The sequence below is a fragment of the Thermobia domestica genome, chromosome 15 (assembly GCF_964235325.1).
Source record: "Thermobia domestica chromosome 15, izTheDome1.hap1.1, whole genome shotgun sequence".
Taxonomy (NCBI): Eukaryota; Metazoa; Arthropoda; class Insecta; order Zygentoma; family Lepismatidae; genus Thermobia; species Thermobia domestica.
Window position 1 is genome coordinate 42,198,515 of NC_137468.1, and position 26,264 is coordinate 42,224,778.

General features: G+C 36.7%; 1 protein-coding gene across 1 annotated transcript in view; it reads left to right on the forward strand.

The window, feature by feature from the left end:
- The window catches only part of LOC145671003 (sugar transporter SWEET1-like), a 34,352-nt gene extending 16,175 nt beyond the window's left edge, over positions 1–18,177 (forward strand). The window contains exons 5-7 of the mRNA XM_081739642.1: positions 993–1,151; positions 6,027–6,146; positions 11,269–18,177. Of these exons, the coding sequence (XP_081595768.1) occupies positions 993–1,151; positions 6,027–6,146; positions 11,269–11,364 (375 nt within the window). The 3' untranslated portion in view covers positions 11,365–18,177. The remainder of the gene's footprint in view (positions 1–992; positions 1,152–6,026; positions 6,147–11,268) is intronic.
- The last annotated feature ends 8,087 nt before the right edge of the window (positions 18,178–26,264 follow it).

Consider the following 26,264-nt stretch of genomic DNA (forward strand, 5'->3'; position numbering starts at 1 on the left):
AATAGTTGGTTTGTGTTTGATTATATACAAAGCAAAGCTTCTACTTATGGAAAATATTACTGAGTCATTAACATATGCGTAGAAAATTAATGAAAATCTTCAAAACAATATTTATGAAAGCTATAGGATTCGTATGTAGTATTTAGAGGAGAAAAAAACGATTTCTTTCTTTGCATCCTGGAAACGTATATCAGTACAAACTCTGTGGTGCCTTCCTCGTAAGTTCTTGTTTGAATTTGTGCCTAAAAGATGTGTGAACAAGTGTCAGTGAAACATTTTTCATGGAAATTACAGATTTCCTTATCAGACGTCGTTAGTGAATGTACGCTCTTCACTTCTGACATTTCATAATTGATACAACTTAAGGAAATTCTTAACAAGATGTGAAATACCGTATTGTGCCTTAACGATTCTCCATGCAATACGGGGGCCACGGTGGCTCAGTGGTAGAGCGTTCACCTCTGGTGCTTGGGGTCCCGGGTTCGATCCCAGCACCCGCCAAGTGAACTTTGTGGTGGACAAACACCGTCTGTGTGGGTTTTCTCGGGGTTCTCCCGTTTCCTCCCACTTTCTTCATTCCACTATTTCATTCATTACTCATCATCACCGTCTCCTTTAGCCTAACCGGCATAACCGTGGGACGTAAAACTCAAAGATTTCATTTTTTTTCATGCAATACGGTTTCCACATAGTTAATCAACGTATTTAGAAAGTGTGGATTCAACTCTTTTGTAGCTAAGGTTTGCTGTTTAACCATGTTTTTTCACGAATGGACAAAGCCCATCACCATGTTGTAGTTGATAGTGTAGCAGCATAGCAGAAGATAGATTGATATAGGGACTAGAGACACCTTGAAACTGTTTTGACGTACGTTTACAGGATGCAAGGTAAGAAATAGTTTTGTTCGTCTGAATATGAATTTTCACAAAATACACGAATACATTACATAAATTATTCTGGAATCAGGCAGTTTGTTCTTCCTTTCTTTTTAGTCTACAGTATTGAAGCAGATGTTCATTGCCAGTGCAAGCTTAGTATGTGTGTTGTGTTATACACAATATGAGAGCAATCCTGCAGTAGCTGAAACTCGAGTTGGACTCATCTGCTGTGTGGTGACACTTGTGTTCTGTGCTGCACCTCTTACGATGTTGGTAAGTATTGAGTTCGTGAGTAGTGTATGGGATTCTCTATAAATAAAAATGAAAGTGATCTTGTTTCTGATTGTATCACGAGAAAGTAGTTGTACCGTATAAAATGAATTTTTGAATATGATTTAACACTAGGGATGGCCAATTGTGGAATTTTTACTTTCCGGAATCCAGAAACTAAAATCGGAAAAATCCGATTCCGGAAAATTTTGGCCATCCCCAGTTACTACCTACCTTGAACTTGGTTTCTATTGTCACTTTGATTGAAATGCGTATCCTAAGAAGAAGAGAGGGTTCGAAATTAATGCCAAAAATAATGTCTCACAACTCCCGCAAGTTAGGAAATGAAACTTGGTATATAAACTTCTCATTAAAATTAATTGAATACGTGTCCCAACGTTATCTAAGGCGGGGAAAGATTAATCATTTCTATATTTTTTTCTCATTCGAATCGACGTTGTCTCTTACTTTTATCATGGGGAAAATGGCTGAACTATTTCAAGTGAAATCTTGAACTTACCACTTGGGCTCAGCCAGATTTTTGTCCTATTAAAATACGTGTCATAAGGGAGAGTTTGGGTGAAAATGTAAAATTTTGAATATATACACCGCTGTCGTTAGCAAAATTACGTGAAGACCTATACAGAAGAAAGTCTTAAGCCCAAACCCTGATGAACAGTGCCTACGGTAGGCACTTGAAGTTTAGTCTAAAATACTCATGAAATAAACATTATTCAGGTTTGTTTAAATTATTATGTGTTTCATACTCTTAATAACCAATTATAAACTTCGCGTACTTTTTAACACTGTTAAGATATGAAGGTCTGTGATTTTTAAAAATAATAATAATAATAATAATAATAATAATAATAATAATAATAATAATAATAATAATAATAATAATAATAATAATAATAATAATAATATTATTATTATTATTATTATTATTATTATTATTATTATTATTATTATTATTATTATTATTATTATTATTATTATTATTATTATTATTTATTATTTGGTCTAGGAATTAATTCGTGCGGTTGGTACGCACACATTGAAGCTGTAGTACAAACACAAAATACATAAATACCTTAAGAAAAATATTGTCCATCGCTAGCCACCACTTTCGCCCATCTGTCAGGCAATGTACGGATTCCGTGGCGAAAGAAGTCCTCATCCTTGGAAGCGATCCAGTCAGAGACCCATGTTTCGATATCTTCTGAAGAAGTAAACCGCTGTCCAATCAAATCGTTGTTCATGCAATCGAACAAGTAGTAGTCCGAAGGAGCAACGTCTGGTGAATACGGTGGGTGGGGTAAAACTTCCCATCCGACATTTTCTAAATAGGTTTTGACCGGTTTGGCGACATGTGGGCGAGCGTTATCATGTTGAACAATAAGTTTATCATGTCTGCTCTCCCATTCTGGTCGTGTTCTGGCCAGAGCTTGCTTCAAACGCATTAATTGTCGTCGATAACGTTCTCCATTCATAGTTTCACCCGGTTGCAGCAGCTCATAGTACACCACACCTTTCATATCCCACCATATGCACAGCATAACCTTTGCACAGTGAATATCTCGTTTTGGTTGTGATGGACCTGGTTCACCTGGTTTCACCCAGGCCTTTTTTCGTTTAGGGTTCTCGTAATGGATCCACTTCTCATCACCCGTAATAATTCGATGCAGAAACCCCTTTCTGCTCTGTCGTTGAAGCAGCAATTCGCAAATGGTTTTTCGTCTTTCAACGTTTCTGTCTTTCAATTCATGTGGAACCCAATGTGACATCTTTTGAATCATTCCCATGGCTTTCAAGCGTTTGGAGACTGTTGTTTGATCAACGCCTAATGCTGCTGCAAGTTGTTCCTGCGTTTGACACGAATCCTGCTCGAGCAATGCTGTCAATTCTTCGTCTTGAAATTTTTTTGGCTGTCCAGCTCGCTCTTGGTCTGCCAAGCCGAAATCACCACTTATAAACCGTGCAAACCACTTCTGACACGTTCGCTCAGCTAGAGCATGGTCACCATACACTTTCACCAAAATACGATGACTTTCAGTCGCACTTTTCTGCATGTTAAAGTAATGCAGCAGGACACCCCGCAAAAACACTTTATCAGGCACAAATTGCGCCATGTTCACTTAACTACAAACTGGTGTTGTTGACGCTTTAATCCACTGCCCTATACTACGAACGATACGCGATGACAGGGGTTTGCAACACATGTGTGGATACACGGAACTGTGGGACGCTCCGTTCGTTGCGCCATCTCTTGTCCACCCGCACGAATTAATTCCTAGACCAAATATTATTATTATTATTATTATTATTATTATTATTATTATTATTATTATTATTATTATTATTATTATTATTATTGCTATTATTATTATTGTTGTTGTTGTTGCTGTTGCTGTTGCTGTTGCTGTTGCTGTTGCTGTTGCTGCTGCTGCTGCGAGAAATAGGAGATCATAGCTTCAAAATTTCCAGCCATCTCGATCGTTCTCGAGACCATCTAATATTGCGTAGGACGTAGTGCAAAGATCTTATATCAGTAGATATGCAATGTATCACTTTGAAATTTCTGGTTGAACATCTCTAGAGCTAATAAAAATAAAAGGTATGGGCCTGCGCACTAAATTTTCTCGCTCCAATTCCTTAAACTAAATCATATTGTGCTGCAGTTATTAATGAAACATTTCCTTCTGAAATACGAACAAAATTAAAATGCGTTTTTGGAAAAATTACCAAAAGAAAATTCATTTCCAAAAGTAAACTACTCTTTTATGTAGCCACGAGAACGGCCAGGATGTATAGATGTAACTCTGAAACTTTCGTCTTCTATTCCCCACAAACTATTAGGACCATAAATATATATATTTATTTGGTTTTTGCAGGTCTTCATACCTTAGCAGTGTTGACAAGTACACGAAGTTTAGTTAAAATCTGATTCAGTGGTGACATTTCGTATTTTTTCAGGGTGATTTGATGTGGAATGAGCGTGAAATATGCATATTATATCGATCGTGGTTCCGAAATGCTCCCTGAAGATAGATTCCATTTAATGTCATTGTCTTCATAAATATCCCCACTTCCTATGAATTATTTGCAAAAGTTTTAGAAATATCCGTCGCGCTGTTTTATACGGAAACTAAACAGTATACATATTAGCATTACTTATAATTTTTAGTTTAATATCCCAGGTTTATGCTCCGAGGCTAAGGGAGACGATGATGATAATGAATTAAATGGTGGAATGAAGAAATTGAGAGAAAACGGAAAACTCCGAGAAATCCCACGCACACAAAGTCCACCTGGTGTGAGCTGGGATCGAATCAGGGACCCCGAGCATTAGAGGTGAGCGCTCTACCACTGAACCACGGCGGCTACTTGTAATTACAAACCCCAATAAAGGCTTATATACATCGGACACAGAAGTATTAACATTCCATGTTCTCAAGGTTGAATAGAGTCGTTAATTAATGACTTGTTTTTTATGAACTCTACAAACGGTCGCAAAGTGATTCAATATTTTGAAACTGTGACAGCGTACATTCTCAGCACGCCGAATTTAGATTGACAGCCACCACATGCCTTGCGTTAGTGATATCTGAATTGCAGGTACAATTCCCTTGGACTGAATACCTTTCAAATAAACTTATCGAAGAATAACATGATATTTCGAAATCTTGATCTTCACAAAAAATTCTAACTTCATGTCCCAGCAGTTAATCTCGGTAGCGTTACTCACCACTCTTTTAGACCAGGATAGGTTCTTCCAGCATAATTTAGTGGTCAGTCCAGATGCAGGTGATCGTGAGTGGCTTCTTGATATTATAATGAGGAGAGTGTTTATTTGTCGAAGTTTTTAATTGAAGAAAGGTGTATGAATCTCTTTCCCTTCAACCCATTCCACTAAGAGTCGCATTTCAATCGAAATAAAATAGTAAGAACGTAGTTACCCAAGTGCTAAGTAAGTTTATTCGTTTCCATCTTTAAGGGGGCACGGTGGCTCAGTGGTAGAGCGCTTACCTCTGGTGCGTGGGGTCCCTGGTTCTATCCCCTGCCAAGTAAGTTTGTGGTGGACAACATCGTGTCCGTGAGTTTTCTCGGGGATAGTCCCGTTTCCTCCCACTTTCTTATTCCACCAATTCTTCCATAATCAGTCATTTGCTGTATCATCATCTCCCTTAGCCTAAAGGGCATAATCGTGGGACGTTGAACTCAAAGATTTCATTTCATTTTTTTTTCCTTCTTTCACTCTTTGGCCAAACGCTTCAAATGATGATTGGCCACTGCTTATGTCAGCGTCTGGAACTTGTATTGTTCTATATGCAGTTTCATACGTTGTTGTATTGTAGGTCTGTAAGTTCTTTGTAGGTTTCGTCCGTGATCTTTTTTTTTTTTTTTTTTTTTTTTTTTTTTTTTTTTTTTTGTTTTAGTTCGGATCCATCATTTACAGAATTTCTATCAACCGTTTTTTCTTTCTTTTCCAAGAGGATATTACTAATTAGATGGAAGGAATGTTGAAAGAGGAAAAGAGTGAAACTGTCTCAACTTTTGTGCTATACTACTTCATTAGTGGCATTGCAGAAAAATTTCTAATGTAATTTTTATACATGGTGTTTCGTTTCACGCTTTATACTTAGTGAGCTGTAGAAAATTGAAGAATACTAGCGGAATTGTGATGACTTATTGTTTGGTAGTGTTTAATGTTAATAACACTCAAACTCTATGTTCTCTGAAGGCAGATATTATGGATAATCATCTGCAATATTTCAAAGCCTAATCGAATTACTACTTCAGCCAGCAAATTATTTCGAATTGTTCATGTGTTTATATAGTTTCAGTAATTTTCTAATGTTTTTTTCTTCCTTTCAGACACATGTGATCCGCGTAAAAAGCACAGAGAGTCTTCCATTTTCTTTAATTCTTGCAACTTTTTTGGTGTGTGGCCAGTGGTTTTTATATGGAGTCATTCTAGATGATCTCTTCATTCAGGTAATAACACCTAATTTGTTATACTTTAAGCTTGCCTCATGTGATAACTATTAGTTAATCACAAAAAAGGTCTTGCATTGTAAAGACGTATACTGTATATTAAAAAAAATAGACGCAGATATAAAAAGAGAAATAGAAATAATCGGTACGTACATGATTTTCTAAGAACTCATTAAAACCACTAGATAAGAAACATCGACTCTTCATGCCATTTATTTATTTATTAGGCAACAAACAGCATACACAGCCTTGACAACCACAGGTGCGACCGGGTAGTAGGTACATGACACATTCAACTAACTCATACAGCAGTTTCACAGAATATATCTGACAATAGGCAAATGACACTTGCAATACAAGCTGCACACACAAATCATAAAAATTAACATACAAGAGACTTAGAAATGATTATATCCTGGGAAAAAGTATGACATATTATAAATAAAAACTCACATTAATAGAATGAGATCATGCAGTATCCAGTCATGCAACAACAACAACAAGAAACTTAAGCATAAAAGAAAAAGAAAAGATGAAAAAAAGAGAGAGAGATGGTTAAAAAAAACACCTCTTACCCAGAAAAAAAGTATCAAATGACACCACATTAAATTAAATAAGTTTTTTTAATGGTTATTTAATAACTAAAGAAGTTCTAAATTTAGTTGGGAAAGTATCTAGAATAGAATAAAATTTATTGTACAATATCAATGATTTTATAAATAGATGATTTCACAGTAGAAGCTTCAGAGAAAAAAGAACAATATTTGAAGTACGGGATACGATAAGGAATTATTACGATAAGGAATTCTCATGGAAACAAAACCATCAATAAAGAAACCGCCATGAAGAATATTATGAAAAATATTTAAGATCAAAAATATATCGCTATCGGCTAAAGACGAAAGATACAATTTTTTGGATATACTAAACAAATCCATATCTTCGAGATTTTTGAACTCCCATTGTAACCAGAGTAGGAAGTTATTCTGAATAGACTCCATAGTATTTACAAAATATTTGACTTCATTTTTTCCAAATCATTGTACGATATTCCAAATGAAAACGCACATTACACATGTAGAGAATTTTGTAAGCATTAATATTTGAAAGTTGCGGCAAAGCCATGTTAACATTGCTTATTTTTTCTGGCCTTAGATATTATTACCTGTAAATTATTTTGAAATAATAATTTGCTATGTAATATTATTCCGAGTTCTTTAACGTAAGTTTCAAATTCAGTTTCTTGATTATCTATTATATATTTATAAGATAAAAGATAAGTTTTTCTGCTAAAAATTATACCTTGAGGTTTGGCAATTTTCAAAGGTAGGAAATTATTCTCTCACCATTTAGCTAATATAGTTATGTTTTCTTCCAACGTAACTTGATCTTGAATAGTACTAGTTTCATTAAAAATGTTAATGTCCTCAGCATACATAAAATATTTACAGGTTAACTTATCAAATAAATTATTTATATAAAGTAAAACCCGCAAGGGACCCAGGTTAGAACCCTAAGGTACTCCAGTGTTATGTTATAAATAGAGGGAGTATAGCCATTATACCTAACTCTAAATTTCCTCTTACTTAAATATGAATCGAGCCATTTTATTATACGACTTGACATTTTGTACTTGTTCAGCTTATTATATTCATATTAATAAATAACGAGGCATTTATCAAATGCTTTCGCAAAATCAAAGTAAATAACATCAGTTTGACTACTAGATCGAACAACAGGAAATATACTTTACATAAAACTTGCTAAGTTTGTAATAATTGATTTACCATTTATAAAACCAAGTTGAAAATGGAATGAAATGAAATCTTTGAGTTTTACGTCTCACGGTTATTCCGGGTGGGCTAAATGAGACGGTGGTGATGAGAAACGAATGAAATGATGGAATGAAGAAAGTGGGAGGAAACGGGATAACCCCAAGAAAACCCACGCACACGGTGTTTGTCCACCACAAAGTTCACTTGGCTTGAGCTGGGATCGAACCAGGGATCCGATGCACCAGAAGTGAACGCACTACCACTGAGCCACCGCGACCCTCCTAAAACCAAGTTGATTAGTATCCAACTGATCACAGACAGTGCTATACAGTAGTTGTATATTATTATTATTGTTATTATTATTATTATTATTATTATTATTATTATTATTATTATTATTATTATTATTATTATTATTATTATTATTATTATTATTATTCAGAAAAATTAGGAATAACATTTGTTATAGAAATAGGTTAATAATCATTGATATTAGGACCATTAGTCTTGTGTATGGGTGTTAGGGCTACTACCTTCCAAACTTCAGGATAAATATTTTCATTTAAACTCCAATTAAATAAAGATGCTAATAAGGACACTGGTGAAAATGCTTCGGCCACTCCTTTTATAATGAAAACAGGTATTCCATTTATACCAGATGCAGATTTAATCTTTAAGAATTTAATAACATTTCTTATGTTTTAGTTGCAAAGGTGGTTTCCTCTCACAGAAGTTTTCCGATAATATCAAATAATGATTAAAAATAGCTGGAAATGTCTGATAAACTGGTGTAAAGTACTTAGCAAATAAGTTTGCGAACAACCCACAAACAGTAAACAAGGGATTATTTTTAACAATAATAATAATATTAAAAAAAATATTTTGTTACAAGTCTCAGCTTTTTAAAGACCAACTTTACTTCAACGGTCCATGTATGTAACTTATCTCCTCCTTCCTCCTGAGGTCCTTTCTCTAACCTTCATTTGTCAACTCTTTCGTCCGCCAAACAGAACAGGTGACAAATGGCACATGACCGAGCGCTTCGTGTGTGTGTGTTTTTTTTAACCCTCTCATTTCCTCTTTATACAATGATGTTATATGTTGTCTCGAAAGGAACGAAATGTGTATAGAGTCTATGATAATAGCTATGGGGGCTCGAAAAATTTGGACGCCAGGTCGTTATGGCGACTAGGAATACGAGTCTGGCGCTCTTTTTAACGTTTGTATTTCCAACTGTTACCTGCCAGCATTTCTGATTTTTATGTGCTTGGGTGGATTGAAAACAGAGTGTAATAAATTCGTTATAAAGTTCAAAGTATCCAATTTACCTTGAACTTTAATATGAATGATCATCATTAGAGGATTTTCGGTATTCTACAAGATATTTACATTGACGTAAAACACACACTGTTGTTTTCTAAAGCTTCATTTATAATGCCTTCAATTGCTGTTATCTGCGAGGCTGAAGTAAGCTGCTTGTACTTTATATTCCAATTATAATTTAAGGCCAAAATATGTAGGCCTATGTTTCAAATAGGATTTGCATTATTGTGGCGCTTGATTTTCAGAACTGGCGTCTGAATCGGAAGAAACCTTTTCGGGTCGAGGAAATTGTCATGGAAGAAACAGATTTAAAAATTGTACATTACCAGGTACTTATCATGCACAATGTCTAAGAAACATAGGAACTATACTAAATTCTATACGTACTTCTTTTATTCACTGCTTCCATTATTTAATGTTCTGTTAACGGTACTGTTTCGTTGTTCTCTGACACCTTCCATAGCAAATCGGGAAATTCAGTGGTAGTTCATCTTTTTTCAGAATTTACTTTTCCACTATTTCATTAATATGAAAATGTAAATTCTCTTGTCTGAGAATTTTCTTCTTTTGAAATTATTGCTGTGAAACACCAATGCAAAAGACTTTCCTGAACACTTGTGTAATTTTGTGCTAGTTTATAGAAACTTGACTCACTTCTAACAGTCACTTTATAAGGATGATGTTGTTATCTTAAATCTGTGTTAAAAGTTGATTATACTGTAATGAGTATACACTTAATATTATTTAAAATTATAAATATTTACATAATATATAAAGTTCGTAACTAACTAATAACGAAATAGCACTATAACCAGTGGTATGCGATAGTATGCTATACCACTTCTGGTTTTGGCGTGATCAAGATATACCGACATCTGGAGAGTAGATGCTAAACACCTTTAATAAATCCATTTTTATACACAGAGTTAACGAATAGCTTTCTGCGTAAAAAGATTGTTTTTAAAATAAAGTGCCTTCAAAGAAGTTTGTCTAGTTTATATGTTGATGTTCCATATTGAATTGTATGTATGTATGTATGTATGTATGTATGTAATATGTATATAATGTATGGTATATGTAATGTATGTATGGTATGTGTGTGCGTATGTATGTATGTATGTATATAATGTATGGTATATGTAATGTATGGTATGTATGTAATGTATGTATGGTATGTGTGAGTGTATGTATGTATGGTATGTATGTAATGTATGTATGGTATGTGTGTGTGTATGTATGTATGGTATGTATATATGTATGTAATGTATGGTATGTATGTATGTAATGTATGGTATGTATGTATGTATGTATGTATGTATGGCATGTGTATGTATATATGTATGTATATTTATGTATATATGTATGGTATGTATGTATGTATGTATATTTATGTATGTAATGTATGTATGTATGTATACTACTTACTTTCCTTAATGCATATAAATGTCGTGTTTTGAGTATGAGTAGATTTAGGGTTGTCTGTTGTTGGTGCGAATCTTCCAGAGATCTGGAATATCTCTCAGTCGAGTGGGGGTCCGCGAGTTTTCCCGCAGGAAATTAAGATAAAAACTCGGCTTTTGAGCATTTTCGTGCATAATTCTCTTTAATACATATAAGGGGATATATATATATATATATATATATATATATATATATATATATATATATATATATAATATATATATATTTCAGAAAGTTGTTGGCGGCGGACCAAAGTTTCTCCATGTCTTCACCCCCTTTCCCCCCGTAACTACTTAGAAGCTCTCCAATGGTTTTCAGTGATTAAATAAATAAAAATGCAATTTTAGACAATATACCATCACTGTATTTCAGCATTTAAATAGCGGGTATGTTGAGTCAAAATCGTAATAAAGCATACCGCCTCTTCTGCTTTGTTTTCACGTCTCACACTGACTATAACTACTTTTAAATGTCAGAACTGTGAGACATTTATGAATTAAATAAGAACTGTATGTTGATTAGGTTGTTTAAAATTATATTTTTCCCTTTTGTTTCTTTTCCAGATTCCAAATCTCTTAGGATGTTTATTGGCTGGATTTCAGTTAAGTCTGTTTCTCTACTATCCTAATAAACAGCCGTCAAAAATTCAACTAAGATGACAAGAAAATTAGGAAGAAAAGAGTTTCAGAAGTAGTTCATACATGCTGTTACTGTATAGAAGGATAAAAAGAAAATAAGTCATTTTTTATGTGTGTTTGTCACATAAATATTTTTGATAGGTATATCCTTTTTTGACACCAAAAAAAGAAAGTGAAATTTAAAAGTGTATATTATTTTTAGATGGCTCAGTGAAAATATTTGGTGTTCATAGTTTTTGTAATACCGTGTTGTTAATGAACAGTTGGTTTATAAAATACATGTGTACATTCCTATCTTTATTCTCTTATCTGTATATTTTCACAGATTTTTCGTTATATTACTTTTCTGTAATCTATGTGCATTCCCATTTGAATCAACATGTGTTTCTTGACCATGCAGTCTGATGCATAAACACTTGAACAATTTTAATATGATGAGTTAGGTTTTTGAACTAAACTGTTATGTGCCCAGTCAGAAGTCAAAAAAGAAACTATATATCATCCGCTTGTAATTTAAATTGTCGAATATCTGAACAAGTTTGTTTTTCAGCCCATCGATTATATGAAGTGTTCTTATATTTTATTCAAAATAAACTGCGATTTTAATGGTTTCACTTGACTATTTTCTTCATATTTGTGTAGATACAGTACGATTCAAAAGTCTCCGAGTGGCCCCGCGTAGCGTAGTAGCTAACGCTCTCGCCTCCGGTACGAGCGGTCCCGGGTTCGATTTCCGGTGGGGGCACTCGGTCGAAAAAGTGAAACGCTTTTTCAGGCCAGCCACCCTGAATGAGGTTTTCCTCATTCACACCAGGCAAATGCAGGGGTGGTACCTAAATTATAGGTCCCAGGCCGCTTCCTTCCTTTCCCAATCCTTTTTTTTTCCTTCTTCCCTTTCCCAGGATAGTGTGCTCACCGAGGAACGTCATCCCTCAAACGTGACGGGCTAAATAATCTTAGATACCGAATGCCCAGAAATTTAAATCCTAATCAAAAGTCTCCGAATTTTGAGTTATAAATTAACTCGAAAGCGCGAAACTTTTTTACGAGAATTGTTGCTTGCAGTGTTTGTGAGGGATCTTGAAAAAAACATTTTGCCACCACCAGACTGCAATATCAAGTGTCACCAGATGCACTTGAGTTAGCAAGAAGTCAGCGATTAAGGAAAGCCGTGATTCAAGTTTCAAGGTACTTGTGTAGAAGCGCATTTTGAGGAAAGAAAAAAAAACAGCAACCATCTTACTTCTTTATCTTTCAGCAGCAGTTTTCTAGTATTGCTATGCCAAGAAAAGCAACAATGTATGCGTAGTGTAACGTTCTCTCGAGACACGTGTGCTGCAGATAGGCTTAGAAGCGGCAGGCTATCCACAATTTCGTGGCTGTAAATTAGGGGCCAGTTTTTTCTCGACATTATTACTTATGTTATGGCTGTGTTTGGAGAGGTTGAATGGTATTGGTTCCAGCAGGACGAGGCAAAGAACCATACATCGAACGGGAGCATGTAGATGCTCCGCTAAATCTTGACAGGAACAGGTGTACCCCCTCTCCTCCCCACCGTGCGCTCACATGATTCATATTTTTGTTTGTCCAGTTGTCTGAAGAACACGATATGCCACATGAACTCAGTGATGGAGCTCCCACGTGGCTGTGCGGAGACCCGGGTTTGATTCCCGACTAGAGCTCATGTAGTTCGGATTCCGCGTTAAGCTGTAGGTCCAAGTCTAATATAGCCTCGGTTTGAAAAGGATGCTAAACTTAACTCAAATCCAAACGAACGCAATGACGTTTCAAGACTTGCTGTGCAATATAATCAAAGATGTGAGTGATATCCCGGCTGCATAGAGAAAAGTTGCAACCAACAGATGTTGCCGGATCCGTTTGTGCCTTGAGGTTAGTGAACGACATTTTAAACATCTTCTGTAAAGATAATGGAGTTAAAATGAAAGCAACACATATTTCATGGTGTGAAAGTTAGGTATGACATATTTTGCATTTTTAATTTGAATTCGGAGAATTTTTTAAAAAAATGAAATGAAATCTTTAAGTTTTACGTCATACGGTTATGCCGGTTAGGCTAAAGGAGACGGTGATGATGAGAGATGAATGAAATGGTAGAATGAAGAAAGTGGGAGGAAACGGAAAAACCCGCGAGCACGGTGTTTGTCCACCACAAAGTCTACACGGCGCGAGCTGGGATCGAACCAGGGACCCCAAGCACCGGAGGTGAACGCTCTACCACTGAGCCACCGCGCCCCCTCGGGAAACTTTAAATCGCACTGTATTTAAACTCTTCTGACTTTGTGAAAATTGTGCGTTGTATATTGTTAATATTTATAAATGGAAGACAGTGTAAGTAAAACTGATTAAAATTTAAGGAACATTTAAATAGATCTGAAAAAGGAGAAAATCGTAAAATTAAAATATTCCCATAAAAATCAGTGGACTGAAACGCAAAGATGGCATGGGTATTCCACGATGCACGAGTTTTAGAATTTAATCGTCTAAGCTCGTTCATTTAATAACTTAAGGGGACAGACTACTAAAAATAATACAAAAACTAATCATTTTTCTTTTGTTGCCCGTTTTTCGTAAGTGAAAAGAGATAATAAAATGTAACTTATCACAATAATAGATAATGTTATTCTACACCCTAAAAAATGAATCAAAAGAATTTCCAGTGTTGCCATCCACAGAAATTACAGTGTGGCCTGAATATGAATTACCCAAAATTTTAAGTTAAGGCAGCGACTAGAAAAATGAAGTCAACCAGAATTGATGACTTATGTTGTCTTGGTTCCTTGTTAACTACTTTTTAAATAATATTTGTATTTATTTAGTAATAAACAGAAAGTGTAATTTTAGTCGTCTGCTCCCTTAATTCAAAAGTTCATTGTAGCAAAAACAACAGGTGTTATTGATTCATATCCTGTGTCAGAGCAATCACGGTGGTTATTACCCGTCTGTCAGATCTTTATGTTGTTCTACCATCCTTCCAGAATTTAATCAGCTAGTATTGTAAAGTGTATGTATATATGTGTGTATGTACTTGCGAAAGAAATTAACAAATTTCATACTACTATTCACTTGAACTGATTTGGTACACTTCCATCATATAGTAAATGCCGCAATTTACAATGGGAACTTCCATCTTCCTCAGCGACTCTTTCTTGAAACAGCAGAGCTCCTCCGTGGCTAAGCGGTTAGCGTACGCGCCCTTGGTGCGGGAGACCCGGGTTCGATTCCCGGCGGGAGCTCATGTGGTTCGGATTCCACGTTAATCAGTAGGTCCACGTCTCACATAGCCTCGCTGCTGAAAGGGACGCTAAACTGAAATTCAGCTCAACTCAACTTAAAACAGCAACAGCAAATTTATCACATAGCATTCATTACTGAAGTATCAAAACTAAACAGTTTCTTCCAGTAATAAAAATATGCACAAATAGCTCGATATTACCAGCAACAAAGGTTGCACTCTTTAATTCTGTCTCATTTCTTTATTTTATTTATTTATTTATTTTTAGTTAATCAAAGAACCGCTATTATGAAACGGTTCTTGACATTACAGTCTTCCTCTTGTGAAAAACGTGATGCATTTAATATATTTTCTACTCCATATTGACTTGTCTAAAGTATCCATAAACTAATATGCCATTCTATTTTCCTCACGATACATTATTTTGGCATACTTTCAGTGTTATTTTTGACAAAAAGCACTAATTGAAATTCCTTTATAATAATTTATGCTCACGCTGCCTATGATTCTGTTGCTTCAATTCCTCGAGTTTTTTTCGTGCGTTTCCTTTAAAGCCTTGAGAAATTTCTTAGTTCCGTCTCCACCCTTTCTTTGTGTAAAAGCGGCAGTGAATCATAAAAAATGCAGTTCAATGCCAACTTCTGAGCTATCTTATCGTAATTTTTACAAAGATCCTCTACACCTCTAGTGATTTCACTTTTAAATTCAGTTTCTTCCTGTAGGATATCCTTCATAAGTCTTGTGTATGCGAGCAAGCAATATCAGGTCTCTTCTGTATTTCTTCAGAGATACCGCATTCTGACAAACCTAGTTCTAACCAGTCTGGCTACAATTAGGTTTTTCTGAAGAAGAAATGCAGAGAACAGTCGATGTTGCTTGTTTTTAAATACAGCAACTTCTGGAGGAAATACTAAAGGAAGAAATTGAATTCAGAAATGCATTAATTAAGCTTTTTTTAAAGAATTGTGATACGATAGCTAAGGAGGTGGATCTTGGGACATATATCTTCACTTGTACAGTCCGCAGCAAAAAACCTGCAACATGAGCATGTAAGTTTATTGTGAAATGACGATGTCTTTTGCTCCATAAAAGGGTGCATGGGAGGACGCCGAGGTATTTGCTGGCGTGATTCGTGTCGCTTAGACATTATGTTGATTCCTTGGGCTGTTAGGCGTAGTTTCACAAACTTACATGCTCATGTTGGAGTTTTTTTTTTTTTTTGCTGCGGACTGTACATAAGGAAAAGGTAGAGATAAAACTAGAGAAGTTTCTCAAAGCAAAGAGGATGAAAAGGGTCCAGGAGTTGAGGCGAAATTATTATGTAGGGATTCCAGTTAGTGCTTTGTGTAAAATAACCATTGAAAGTATGCCAAAAGATTGTATCATGAGGGAAGTAGAAGAACGGAGCATTAATTTCTAAATGATTTAGACAATTCGGTATGCAGTAGAAAACACATTGAATGCATCACGTTAATCACAAGAGGAAGATTGTAATATCAAGAAACTTTTTATAATAGTGGTTCTTTGATTGATTTTTTTATTATTGTTATTATAAGAGAGCGAGGCAGAGCGATACTTTCCTTTCGATCAAATAAAATTGTATTGTGAACAGGATCCGGGAGGGAAAAGCTGTCTCTTGTGCGAAAACTACGTTTGGTGGTGATAATATCAAGTTATTTGTGCATATTTTTATTACCGGAAGAAACTTTTTTTTATTTAATAATTCAGAACCTCAACACTGAGTGCTACGTGATGTGATAAATTTGCTGTTCATGTTTTGAGAAGGAGCTGCCGTGGAAAGTGGGAGTTTCCATTGAAAATTCCGGCAGTTACTATGTAATAGACATATACCAAGATAACTCCAAGTTAATATTTATAATCATGCAACAGTTCACTTCCTTAAGTTCTTAAATTTCGTACTACATTCACTCCTCCTTTTTTTTGTGTGTGTGCTACACATAGGAATACATACACGAACAAATTAGAGGTCTGCACGGGCCGGAATTTTTAACCCGGGTCCGGCCCGGCCCGTGAATTTATAATGAGGCCCGATCCGAGTCCGAAATATGTTTTAGCATTTAGGCCCGAGCTCGTGTTATAATGAAATGGGCCCGAAATAAGTACGAATTATATAAACTTAATAATTAACGCAAAATTGTATTTTTATTTACAGCAATTAGAGGTTTAATTTTACAGTTGTGCTTTAAAAGTTTTCAAGAAAGAACGGGGCAATAAATATCGTTGAACAGGTTATAGAGTATATTTACATAGTTAGGCCCGAGAAATATGGTTGTATATTTAAAAATTTACGGCCCGAAATTATATATGCTTTGTAGACCCGAGCCCGTGCAGACCTCTAGAACAAATGCCTGTCTTTAGTACGAAAATGCATTAATTCGCCGTATCATTCAGGTAGTTGGATTTAAATACGAAATATACGCTTATTGAATGCAACCACAGGTGTACTAACGAAGGAACTACAGGGTAATGCATTTCTTCATATTAAATTAGATGTGGGCTCGGCGGAATAAGGCAGAAAGCATGGTTTGCCTTTTTGCAGTTTATATCCCAGGTTTATTTATCTCCCAACTTCGAAATTAATTTTCTGGCGACGTCATGGGGCAAGGTCAGGGTCAGTTTAAAAATATTCCGTTGGATGTAGCGCCTTCAGATTGGTATAAAAAGTGTAGTTAGAAACTTAAACCAAGCGTGGGTACTTTTTACCAGTGGCATGGGCGTTAATTCTTGTATACGTCAAAAACACAAGGTAAGCTCTCAATTACGTAGATGATAGGAGACACATTCATTTGTTTGTTTAAACCAAATACGGAACTAAAATCAGATCGGTATGTGTTACTATGTTTGCCATTTCTTTGTTGAAGTTGTAAAGCAATCGTATTTTCATTTCAATAACTATTAATATCTCAGCTTTATAAGCATTTGGTTTTAAAAGTAAGGAAAGAAAAACTGTGGGGTATTACATTTTCTGAAACACTGAGAATATTCAAATTATTACTTTTTTTTTTTAATAAAAAGTACAAAATATAAACTTTTAAAAATAAGATCTCGATTCTAAGTGTTAAAAGTTAATGAATGTAAATTTCACTGATTCAAGATAGGAAAAATATCTGTTGAAAATTTTAAACTAGAATGGAGTGTTTTAAAATTATTATAATTATGAATCTCTCTCTCTTTAAAATGCATCTTTCTCGGTAAGTGTGTGTTTGTATGTGATACTTGTGTCATAGCAAATGTACTGAAAGTATGCCTTATGTATTGGAATAGGGTCATTGTTATTATTGAAATCTCTCTGTTATCATGTTCGTTTGCTTCCACTATGTATTTCAAAGTGAAGCGTTTGTAATTGTTGTTATAACAATGTACATAGTATTATAACTTGAGAATATTCAATAAAACAAATGTTTTAAAATCTGTAGATAGGAGGTGACGTAAAGAGAATTGAAGTAAATGAGAAAATATTTTTAAATTCCACTTTATTTATTTATATATTTTTGTAAACTGTGCTTTTCAGTTTCCTTGTTGCAGATTGAAAATAAAAATTACGATTGGTGCAAATATCAGATTTGTTGATAAGTTTGGTTGACATTAATTATTCTAATTTTTAAACCCTATATCGAAAATCGAAATTTATTTGCTGATAGAAATATTTCGACCTATTCGCTAATGGACGCTATAGGATACATACTTAATAAATTAAAGTCCGATAGAATGTTCCCTCTTTCTAAATCATTTCGACTGCCTGTAATGTCTTCGTCAGTAACTTCTTCTTTGCTACTATACTTTTTCTTGATTATTTATCCACGTGGTGGACATTCTTGAAACATCAAAATTAAGAATCTGTAACTCAGTACATCAAGAAGTGTTCTAGTTCGTCGTTCTGGCCTAATTTAAACATAAGCAGCACATAAAATGTAAATTAAGAAATCTTTATTTATTTATTTATTTTTAGCAGCAACAGCAAAACACGCCATGAACAATTGAACATAAAGACAGTGAAACAATGGTGATAGAAAATTCAGATTTCTGAGTTTCAAAGATCCAAATTATGGATGCACTGTTAAACTAACTCTATGGCTTATAGAACCCGGAGGTTCAATGCCGTTTTCACAAAAGCTCTCCACTGACTTGTGTCCTTAGCCTACTGGATCCAGTTTCTATTTTGTATTCCTATTTCTGCGAGATCTATCTTAATATTGTCCTCCCACCTGAGTTTAGGTCTTCCTAATGGTATTTTTTCCGATTGGATTTACAGTTAAAACTTTGAAAGCATTCATACTTTGTTCCATTCTTGCTACATGGCTTGCCCACCTGAGCCTACTAGACTTAATGACCCTAACAATGTTTGGAAAATGGTATAAATTATGCAGTTCCTCGTTATAAAGTTTCCTCCATTCCCCATTCCTGTTCCTCTTGGGTCCGAATATTCGTCTCAGAATCTTGTTCTCAAATACTTTGTTTGCGTTCTTGCCTCAGAGTAAGCGATCATGTTTCGCAACCATTGGATGCGTTGTTAGTTGGTGCAAATGTATTTAAGGTGTCTCGCAAGGAACAGTGACCAAGATTATGATGGTCTACAGAACTCTGGCAAAACAACATCGGCAAAGAGAAACAGTGGATAGAAGAATTGCAGAGATCTCCGAGCATTGAAAAGGATAGTTGTTAAGAACCGTAGAGCGAAGGTAACAATAGTCACTGTGGAACTCAAGTCAGTAGGCAGAATAGCCTATTACGACAATCACAATCCGACGTGAGGAGTATAACCTGAACATAGACCAGAGTGCGATTTGCAAACTGTTGATCACCGCCATCAATGCTTTAGCGCAAAGAAAATGGTATCGAAGATACATAAAGGGACCATTGATGATTGGAAACGCGTAATATGATCCGAGAATCCTCTTTGACCTTATATTCAACAACAGGCCGCGTTTATGAATAGTTTCTTAAAATCTGGATTTTCAGGAAAGTCCAGCAAAGCTCCTAGAAGCCATCTGTTGCAATTTTGCATAATAACTATCGCGATCCGGGTTTCAAATCATTTTCTGATCCCGAACTACGTTCGTTCAGATGATGGACAAGTCTAAATTAGGCAAATACGAGGCACATAATAAAAGTCCAATGATTTTGTACGCGGAGTTAGTAACACTGATAAAGTTGAGCATGTGTCAGTATTCTGTGCTTGCAACAGAGATAGAATTGTCTTAGTGGAGTTGCGTACATGCAAGTAGTAATAAGGTAAAATAGCTGCCGTAACACAAAATCCTGCAAATGTGAAATGAGATCTGTCATACGATTTCTGAACGCCAAAGGACAAAATGCAGCTGACATCCGTCGGAAATTGTGTCATTTACGGATTCGGAAAAGCGTTAAAATGTTCATGACGATGAGCCTTATGAAAGGCTGTGTGTTCATACGAACAATCTGGTGGAACGCGTAACGAGAAAGTGCCATGATCCAATCGCCGGTTCATAACTGAACTCACCTAAGAGTTTCCAGAAGTGTATGCGAAAACAGTGCATCAAATTGTGACTGACAGGTTGGATTATCACAAACTGTGCGCGAGGTAGATGCCAAAAATGCTAACTGACACTCACAAAAAACGAAGAATGACACCTGCACGTGATTTTTTGGCCTGCGAGAGACGGATGGGGATAGCCTCTTTTCTCACATTGTGACTTGGGATAAAACCTAGACATTGTACTTCACTGGGAATTCGAAGCAACAGTCAATTCAGGTGGCGGCATTCTAATTCTCCTAAAGCGAAGAAATTCAAATAAACACCATTAGTTCATAAATTCATGGCAGCCGAGTTTTAGGACCAAAAGGGTGTGATTCTTGTGAAATTCTTGGAATCAGCAAATATGTATTGCCGAAAACAGAATAATCTGTGATATGCCATCCAAAATCGGCGGGGAGAGGAATGCTACGCTTTAAAATTATTATGATCCATAACATCGCCCGCCCACCACAGATGGTTGAAACAATAAAAAATTTAGGTGGGAACTATTCAATCACCCCCCTTACAGACCTGACCTTGCCCCCAGCGATTTTTCCTTTTCTTCACCTGAAAAAGTTGCTTGCATCGAAGTGTTTCAACGACAGTGATGTTCAAGTTATCAGTTCTGGACTCACTGCGGTATCAGGTGACAGATTTTTACACAGAGGGTATATGGAAACATGTGTCACGTACCGGAAATGTCTGAAGGTTCATGCTGACTGCGTCGAAAAATAGCCAAGGTATGTACTCTCATTGTCAAAAGTCTGAGCACACTACAGAGGTTGTTCAGTCTATATTTGGCCAATTTCGACTTAACTAAAAATTTAGAAGAATCCATGGCGCCAGGTCCATAAATGCTCGATGTGTTTCCCTTGGTTCCTAACAATAGCCTGACAGCGTAATTTCCACTGTAATAGGCTCCTCTGAAGACCTGGGAAGGGAATCTTGTCCCATTCCCTTTGCACGGCTTTCCAAAGTCCTTCCACAGTTGTTATACGCCGTTTTCCCAAAGCCCGCTTCAGCAATCCAAATCCACAATAGTCCATAGGACTTGCATCTGGAGATTTAACAAGTACCTCATTGAAAGGTATCACCTGTATACCACTTGCCTCCTCCATCTCCCTGTAGAATGCGAGGGACGATCGTGAGGTATGTGATGAGGCCTGGTCCATGTGAATGCGCACCATGGACCAGATTGGCGTTATTTCCGTACATTGTTGGAATCTCATGCTCGTAGATCGGCCGCATGATCTGCTTCTGAAAATACTGCGAATTTATTTTGCAGTTCTTCGCCACTCTACGAATCTTCAGTTTACCTCGGTAGCAGTAGCCAGTAACGACCATGAACCCTTTTGGGAAGGATTCTTTACAGACACGGACCCACCTTCTGAAGTTCTTGGCGCCTTTCTCTCGGTACATGATGGCTCTCGGTTTGCCGCAGTCGGATAGGTAAATCCATGCTTCATCGAGCGTTACGACGTACATCCACCTATGTTTTGCCAGATGCCGTTCGTACAGCTTCCGGGCGTTACACTTTCGTTCCTTTTGGTGGGCATCCGTGAGAAGATGGCTGCGAGCTTTCATGACTTTTTCCAGCTTGAGTTGATGGTGTAACGTCCGGCTCACAGTCCCAAGACACGTCAAGACGATTAGCTATACACCTTTGTGTTGGCGGATTTTCTCGCATTGCCATTTTGCGAAGTTTCCTCTGCATGGTGGAGGTGACCTTGGTGCATTCCCGCTTCCTAGACAACTTGTTGATCCAAATGGTGGAGCTTCGTTGCCCTTGTACTTTCTAATAACATTTTTTATTCCACTTAAACTGATATTGCAACCATTCTTTTTGCACTGTTTTCTAATGACAGAAACACTAAAGTGGGTGTCATAAAGGGCTACAACATAGCCTTCCCAAAACCAGCTTAGTTTGGGCGGCATTTTGGTCACAGAGCGGAAATCCACACACTTGGAAACAAATTTAACACAACACTCAAAACAATAGTCCTGTTTTGTGCATTATTGTGGTCCGCGCGGAAAAACAACTACGTTCCCAGGAAGCCACCGCACAACACAACAGGACGCCACGAGCCAGGTCGGGTGAGCCCATTCTGCCCGAGAGGGGGAAGGAACGAAATCGGCCAAACGTAGGCTGAACAACCTCTGTATTAATTTTGCAGTTCAATATATATATAACCCAGGTTGTTGGACGCGTGTCAAGTTAGACCAACCACCAACACCAAAACGACTGGAACATATCTCAGAATTATGGGCTATTTATGGGCTAATTAGTTGCTCTAATCCCAATTTTTGGGCTCCTACTGTTTAGCGGGAAATCGGATTCAAAGTGGGCGAGTCCAGCTTGATATCAAGCTAGAACCCCCCATATTGTTAGAATGGTCCGATCGAAAAAATTCAAACGCCAGAATTATGGGCTATTTAAGGGCTAATTAGTTGTTCTAATCACATTTTTTGGGCTCCTACTGTTTAGCGGGAAATCGGAATCAAAGTGGGCGAGTCCAGCTTGATATCAAGCTAGAACCCCCCATATGGTTAGAATGGTCCGATCGAAAAAATTCAAACGCCAGAATTATGGACTATTTATGGGCTAATTAGTTGCTCTAATCCCAATTTTTGGGCTCCTACTGTTTAGCGGGAAATCGGATTCAAAGTGGGCGAGTCCAGCTTGATATCAAGCAAGAACCCCCCATATGGTTAGAATGGTCCGATCGAAAAAATTCAAACGCCAGAATTATGGGCTATTTATGGGCTAATTAGTTGCTCTAATCCCAATTTTTGGGCTCCTACTGTTTAGCGGGAAATCGGATTCAAAGTGGTCGAGTCCAGCTTGATATCAAGCTAGAACCCCCCATATTGTTAGAATGGTCCGATCGAAAAAATTCAAACGCCAGAATTATGGGCTAATTAGTTGCTCTAATCCCAATTTTTGGGCTCCTACTGTTTAGCGGGAAATCGGATTCAAAGTGGGCGAGTCCAGCTTGATATCAAGCTAGAACCCCCCATATGGTTAGAATGGTCCGATCGAAAAAATTCAAACGCCAGAATTATGGACTATTTATGGGCTAATTAGTTGCTCTAATCCCAATTTTTGGGCTCCTACTGTTTAGCGGGAAATCGGATTCAAAGTGGGCGAGTCCAGCTTGATATCAAGCTAGAACCCCCCCCATATTGTTAGAATGGTCCGATCGAAAAAATTCAAACGCCAGAATTATGGGCTATTTATGGGCTAATTAGTTGCTCTAATCCCAATTTTTGGGCTCCTACTGTTTAGCGGGAAATCGGATTCAAAGTGGGCGAGTCCAGCTTGATATCAAGCTAGAACCCCCCATATGGTTAGAATGGTCCGATCGAAAAAATTCAAACGCCAGAATTATGGGCTATTTATGGGCTAATTAGTTGCTCTAATCCCAATGTTTGGGCTTCTACTGTTTAGCGGGAAATCGGATTCAAAGTGGGCGAGTCGAGCTTGATATCAAGCTAGAAACCCCATATGGTTAGAATGGTCCGATCGAAAAAATTCAAACGCCAGAATTACGGGCTATTTATGGGCTAATTAGTTGCTCTAATCCCAATTTTTGATCTACTGTTTAGCGAGAAATCGGATTCAAAGTGGGCGAGTCCAGCTTGATATCAAGCTAGAAACCCCATATGGTTAGAATGGTCTGATCGAAAAAATTCAAACGCCGGAATTATGGGCTATTTATGGGCTAATTAGTTGCTCTAATCCTAATTTTTGGGCTCCTACTGTTTAGCGAGAAATCGGATTCAATGTGGGCGTGTCCAGCCCCAAGCTAGAACCCCCCATATGGTTAGAATGGTCCGATCGAAAAAATTCAAACGCCAGAATTATGGGCTGTTTATGGGTTAATGAGTTGCTGTTATTATATTTCTTGGATCCTAATGTTTAGCAGGAATTCGGAAACAAAACAGGTGATATCAAGCTAGAACCTCCGATTCGGTAGCAATGGTCCGATCCAAGAAACTCAAACGCCGGAATTATGGGCTATTTTTGGGTTAATTGGTGCTCTAATTCCGAGTTTGGGGCTGCTACCGTTTAGCAGGAGTTCTTCATCAAATTATGGGATTTGGCTTAACTTCTAGCTATAAACCTAGTGCTACAAATAATCAAATAATTAAAATGCCGGAATTATGGTTTATTTGTTTTCTAATTATTTCCTCTAATGTCGATTTTAGTTCTTCTATCGTTCGCAAGAAATCTCATGCAAGATTGGCATTGATTTCTAGATAACGTGGGATGATAGTTGCAAAGTTGCAGTGAGAAAACGTCGATATCTATTAACTGAAAAATGATTTTTTTGCATTCTCCGCGAATGCAAATATATATCTCTACTAGTAAATTTATGAATTGTCTTTTCACGTTTATATGTTCAGTATGTTTGGAAGTAAGTAGTGTATATATAGAATTTATATGGTGAAATATCATATTTTTTTAAAATTTTTTAGTTTATAGGAAATGCCTCTTCATCGTTGGTGGGGCCCGCAATGGCACAGCGGTAGAATGCCGATAAAACCCAAGTACATGGTGTTTGTCAACCACAAAGATCAATTGGTGCGATCTGGGATGGAATCAGGAATCACACGCACAAGAGGTAAACGCTCTACCACTGTGCCACTGCGGCCCCCAGCAACGGCAAAGAGGCATTTCCTTAGAAAAAAAAATTAATTTAAAAAATAATTATATTTCACTATATAAATTCTATATATACATTATTTACTTCAAAACATAATGAACATAAACACGTGAAAAAAGAATTCATGGATTTAGTAGTAGAGATATAGATTTACATTTGCGGAGAGTGCAAATAAATCAATTTTCAGTTAATAAACATTGATGTTTTCTCACTGCAACTTTGAAAGTATCATCCCAACTTATCTAAAAATCAATACCAATCTTGTTTGAGATTTCTTGCTAACGATATAAGAAAAAACACGACATTAGAGCAACAATTTAGCAATACAAATAACCCATAATTCCGACGTTTTAATTCTTTTGATCGGAGTGTTATAGCCCTAGGTTTATAACAAGAAGTTAAGCCAAATTTGATAAGGAATTCCTGCTAAAACGTAGCAGCCCCAAACTCGGAATTACAGCATCAATTAGAACATAAATAGCCCATATTTCTGACGTTTGATTTTCTTCGATTCGAGATTTCTAACCTAATGGGGAGTTTTTACTTGATGTCAAGTTAGACTCGCAGAATTTGATTCCGATTTCCCACTAAAAGGTAGGAGCCCAAAAATTGGGATTAGAGCAACGAATTAGCCCATAAATAGCTCATAACTCTAGCGTTTGAATTTTTTCGATCGGACCATTTTAACCGTATGGGGGGTTCTAGCTTGATATCAAGCTGCACTAGACCATTTTGAATCCGATTTCCCGCTAAACAGTAGGAGCCCAAAAATTGGGATTAGAGCAACTAATTAGCCCATAAATAGCCCATAATTCTGGCGTTTGAATTTTTTCGATCGGACCATTCTAACCATATGGGGGGTTCTAGCTTGATATCAAGCTAGACTCGCTCATTTTGAATCTGATTTCCCGCTAAACGGTAGGAGCCCAAAAATTGAGATTAGAGCAACTAATTAGCCCATAAATAGCCCATGATTCTGGCGTTTGAATGTTTTCGATCGGACTATTCTAACCGTAACCGTATGGGGGTTCTAGCTTGATATCAAGCTAAACTCGCTCATTTTGAATCCGATTTCCCGCTAAACAGTAGGAGCCCAAAAATTGGGATTAGAACAACTAATTAGCCCATAAATAGCCCATAATTCCGGCGTTTGAATTTTTTTGATCGGACCATTCTAACCATATGGGGTTTCTAGCTTGATATGATGCTGGACTCGCCCACTTTGAATCCGATTTCCCGCTAAACAGTAGGAGCCCAAAAATTGGGATTAGAGCAACTAATTAGCCCATAAATAGCCCATAATTCTGGCGTTTGAATTTTTTCGATCGGACCATTCTAACAATATGGGGGGTTCTAGCTTGATATCAAGCTGGACTCGCCCACTTTAAATCCGATTTCCCGCTAAACAGTAGGAGCCCAAAAATTGGAATTAGAGCAACTAATTAGCCCATAAATAGCCCATAATTCTGGCGTTTGATTTTTTTCG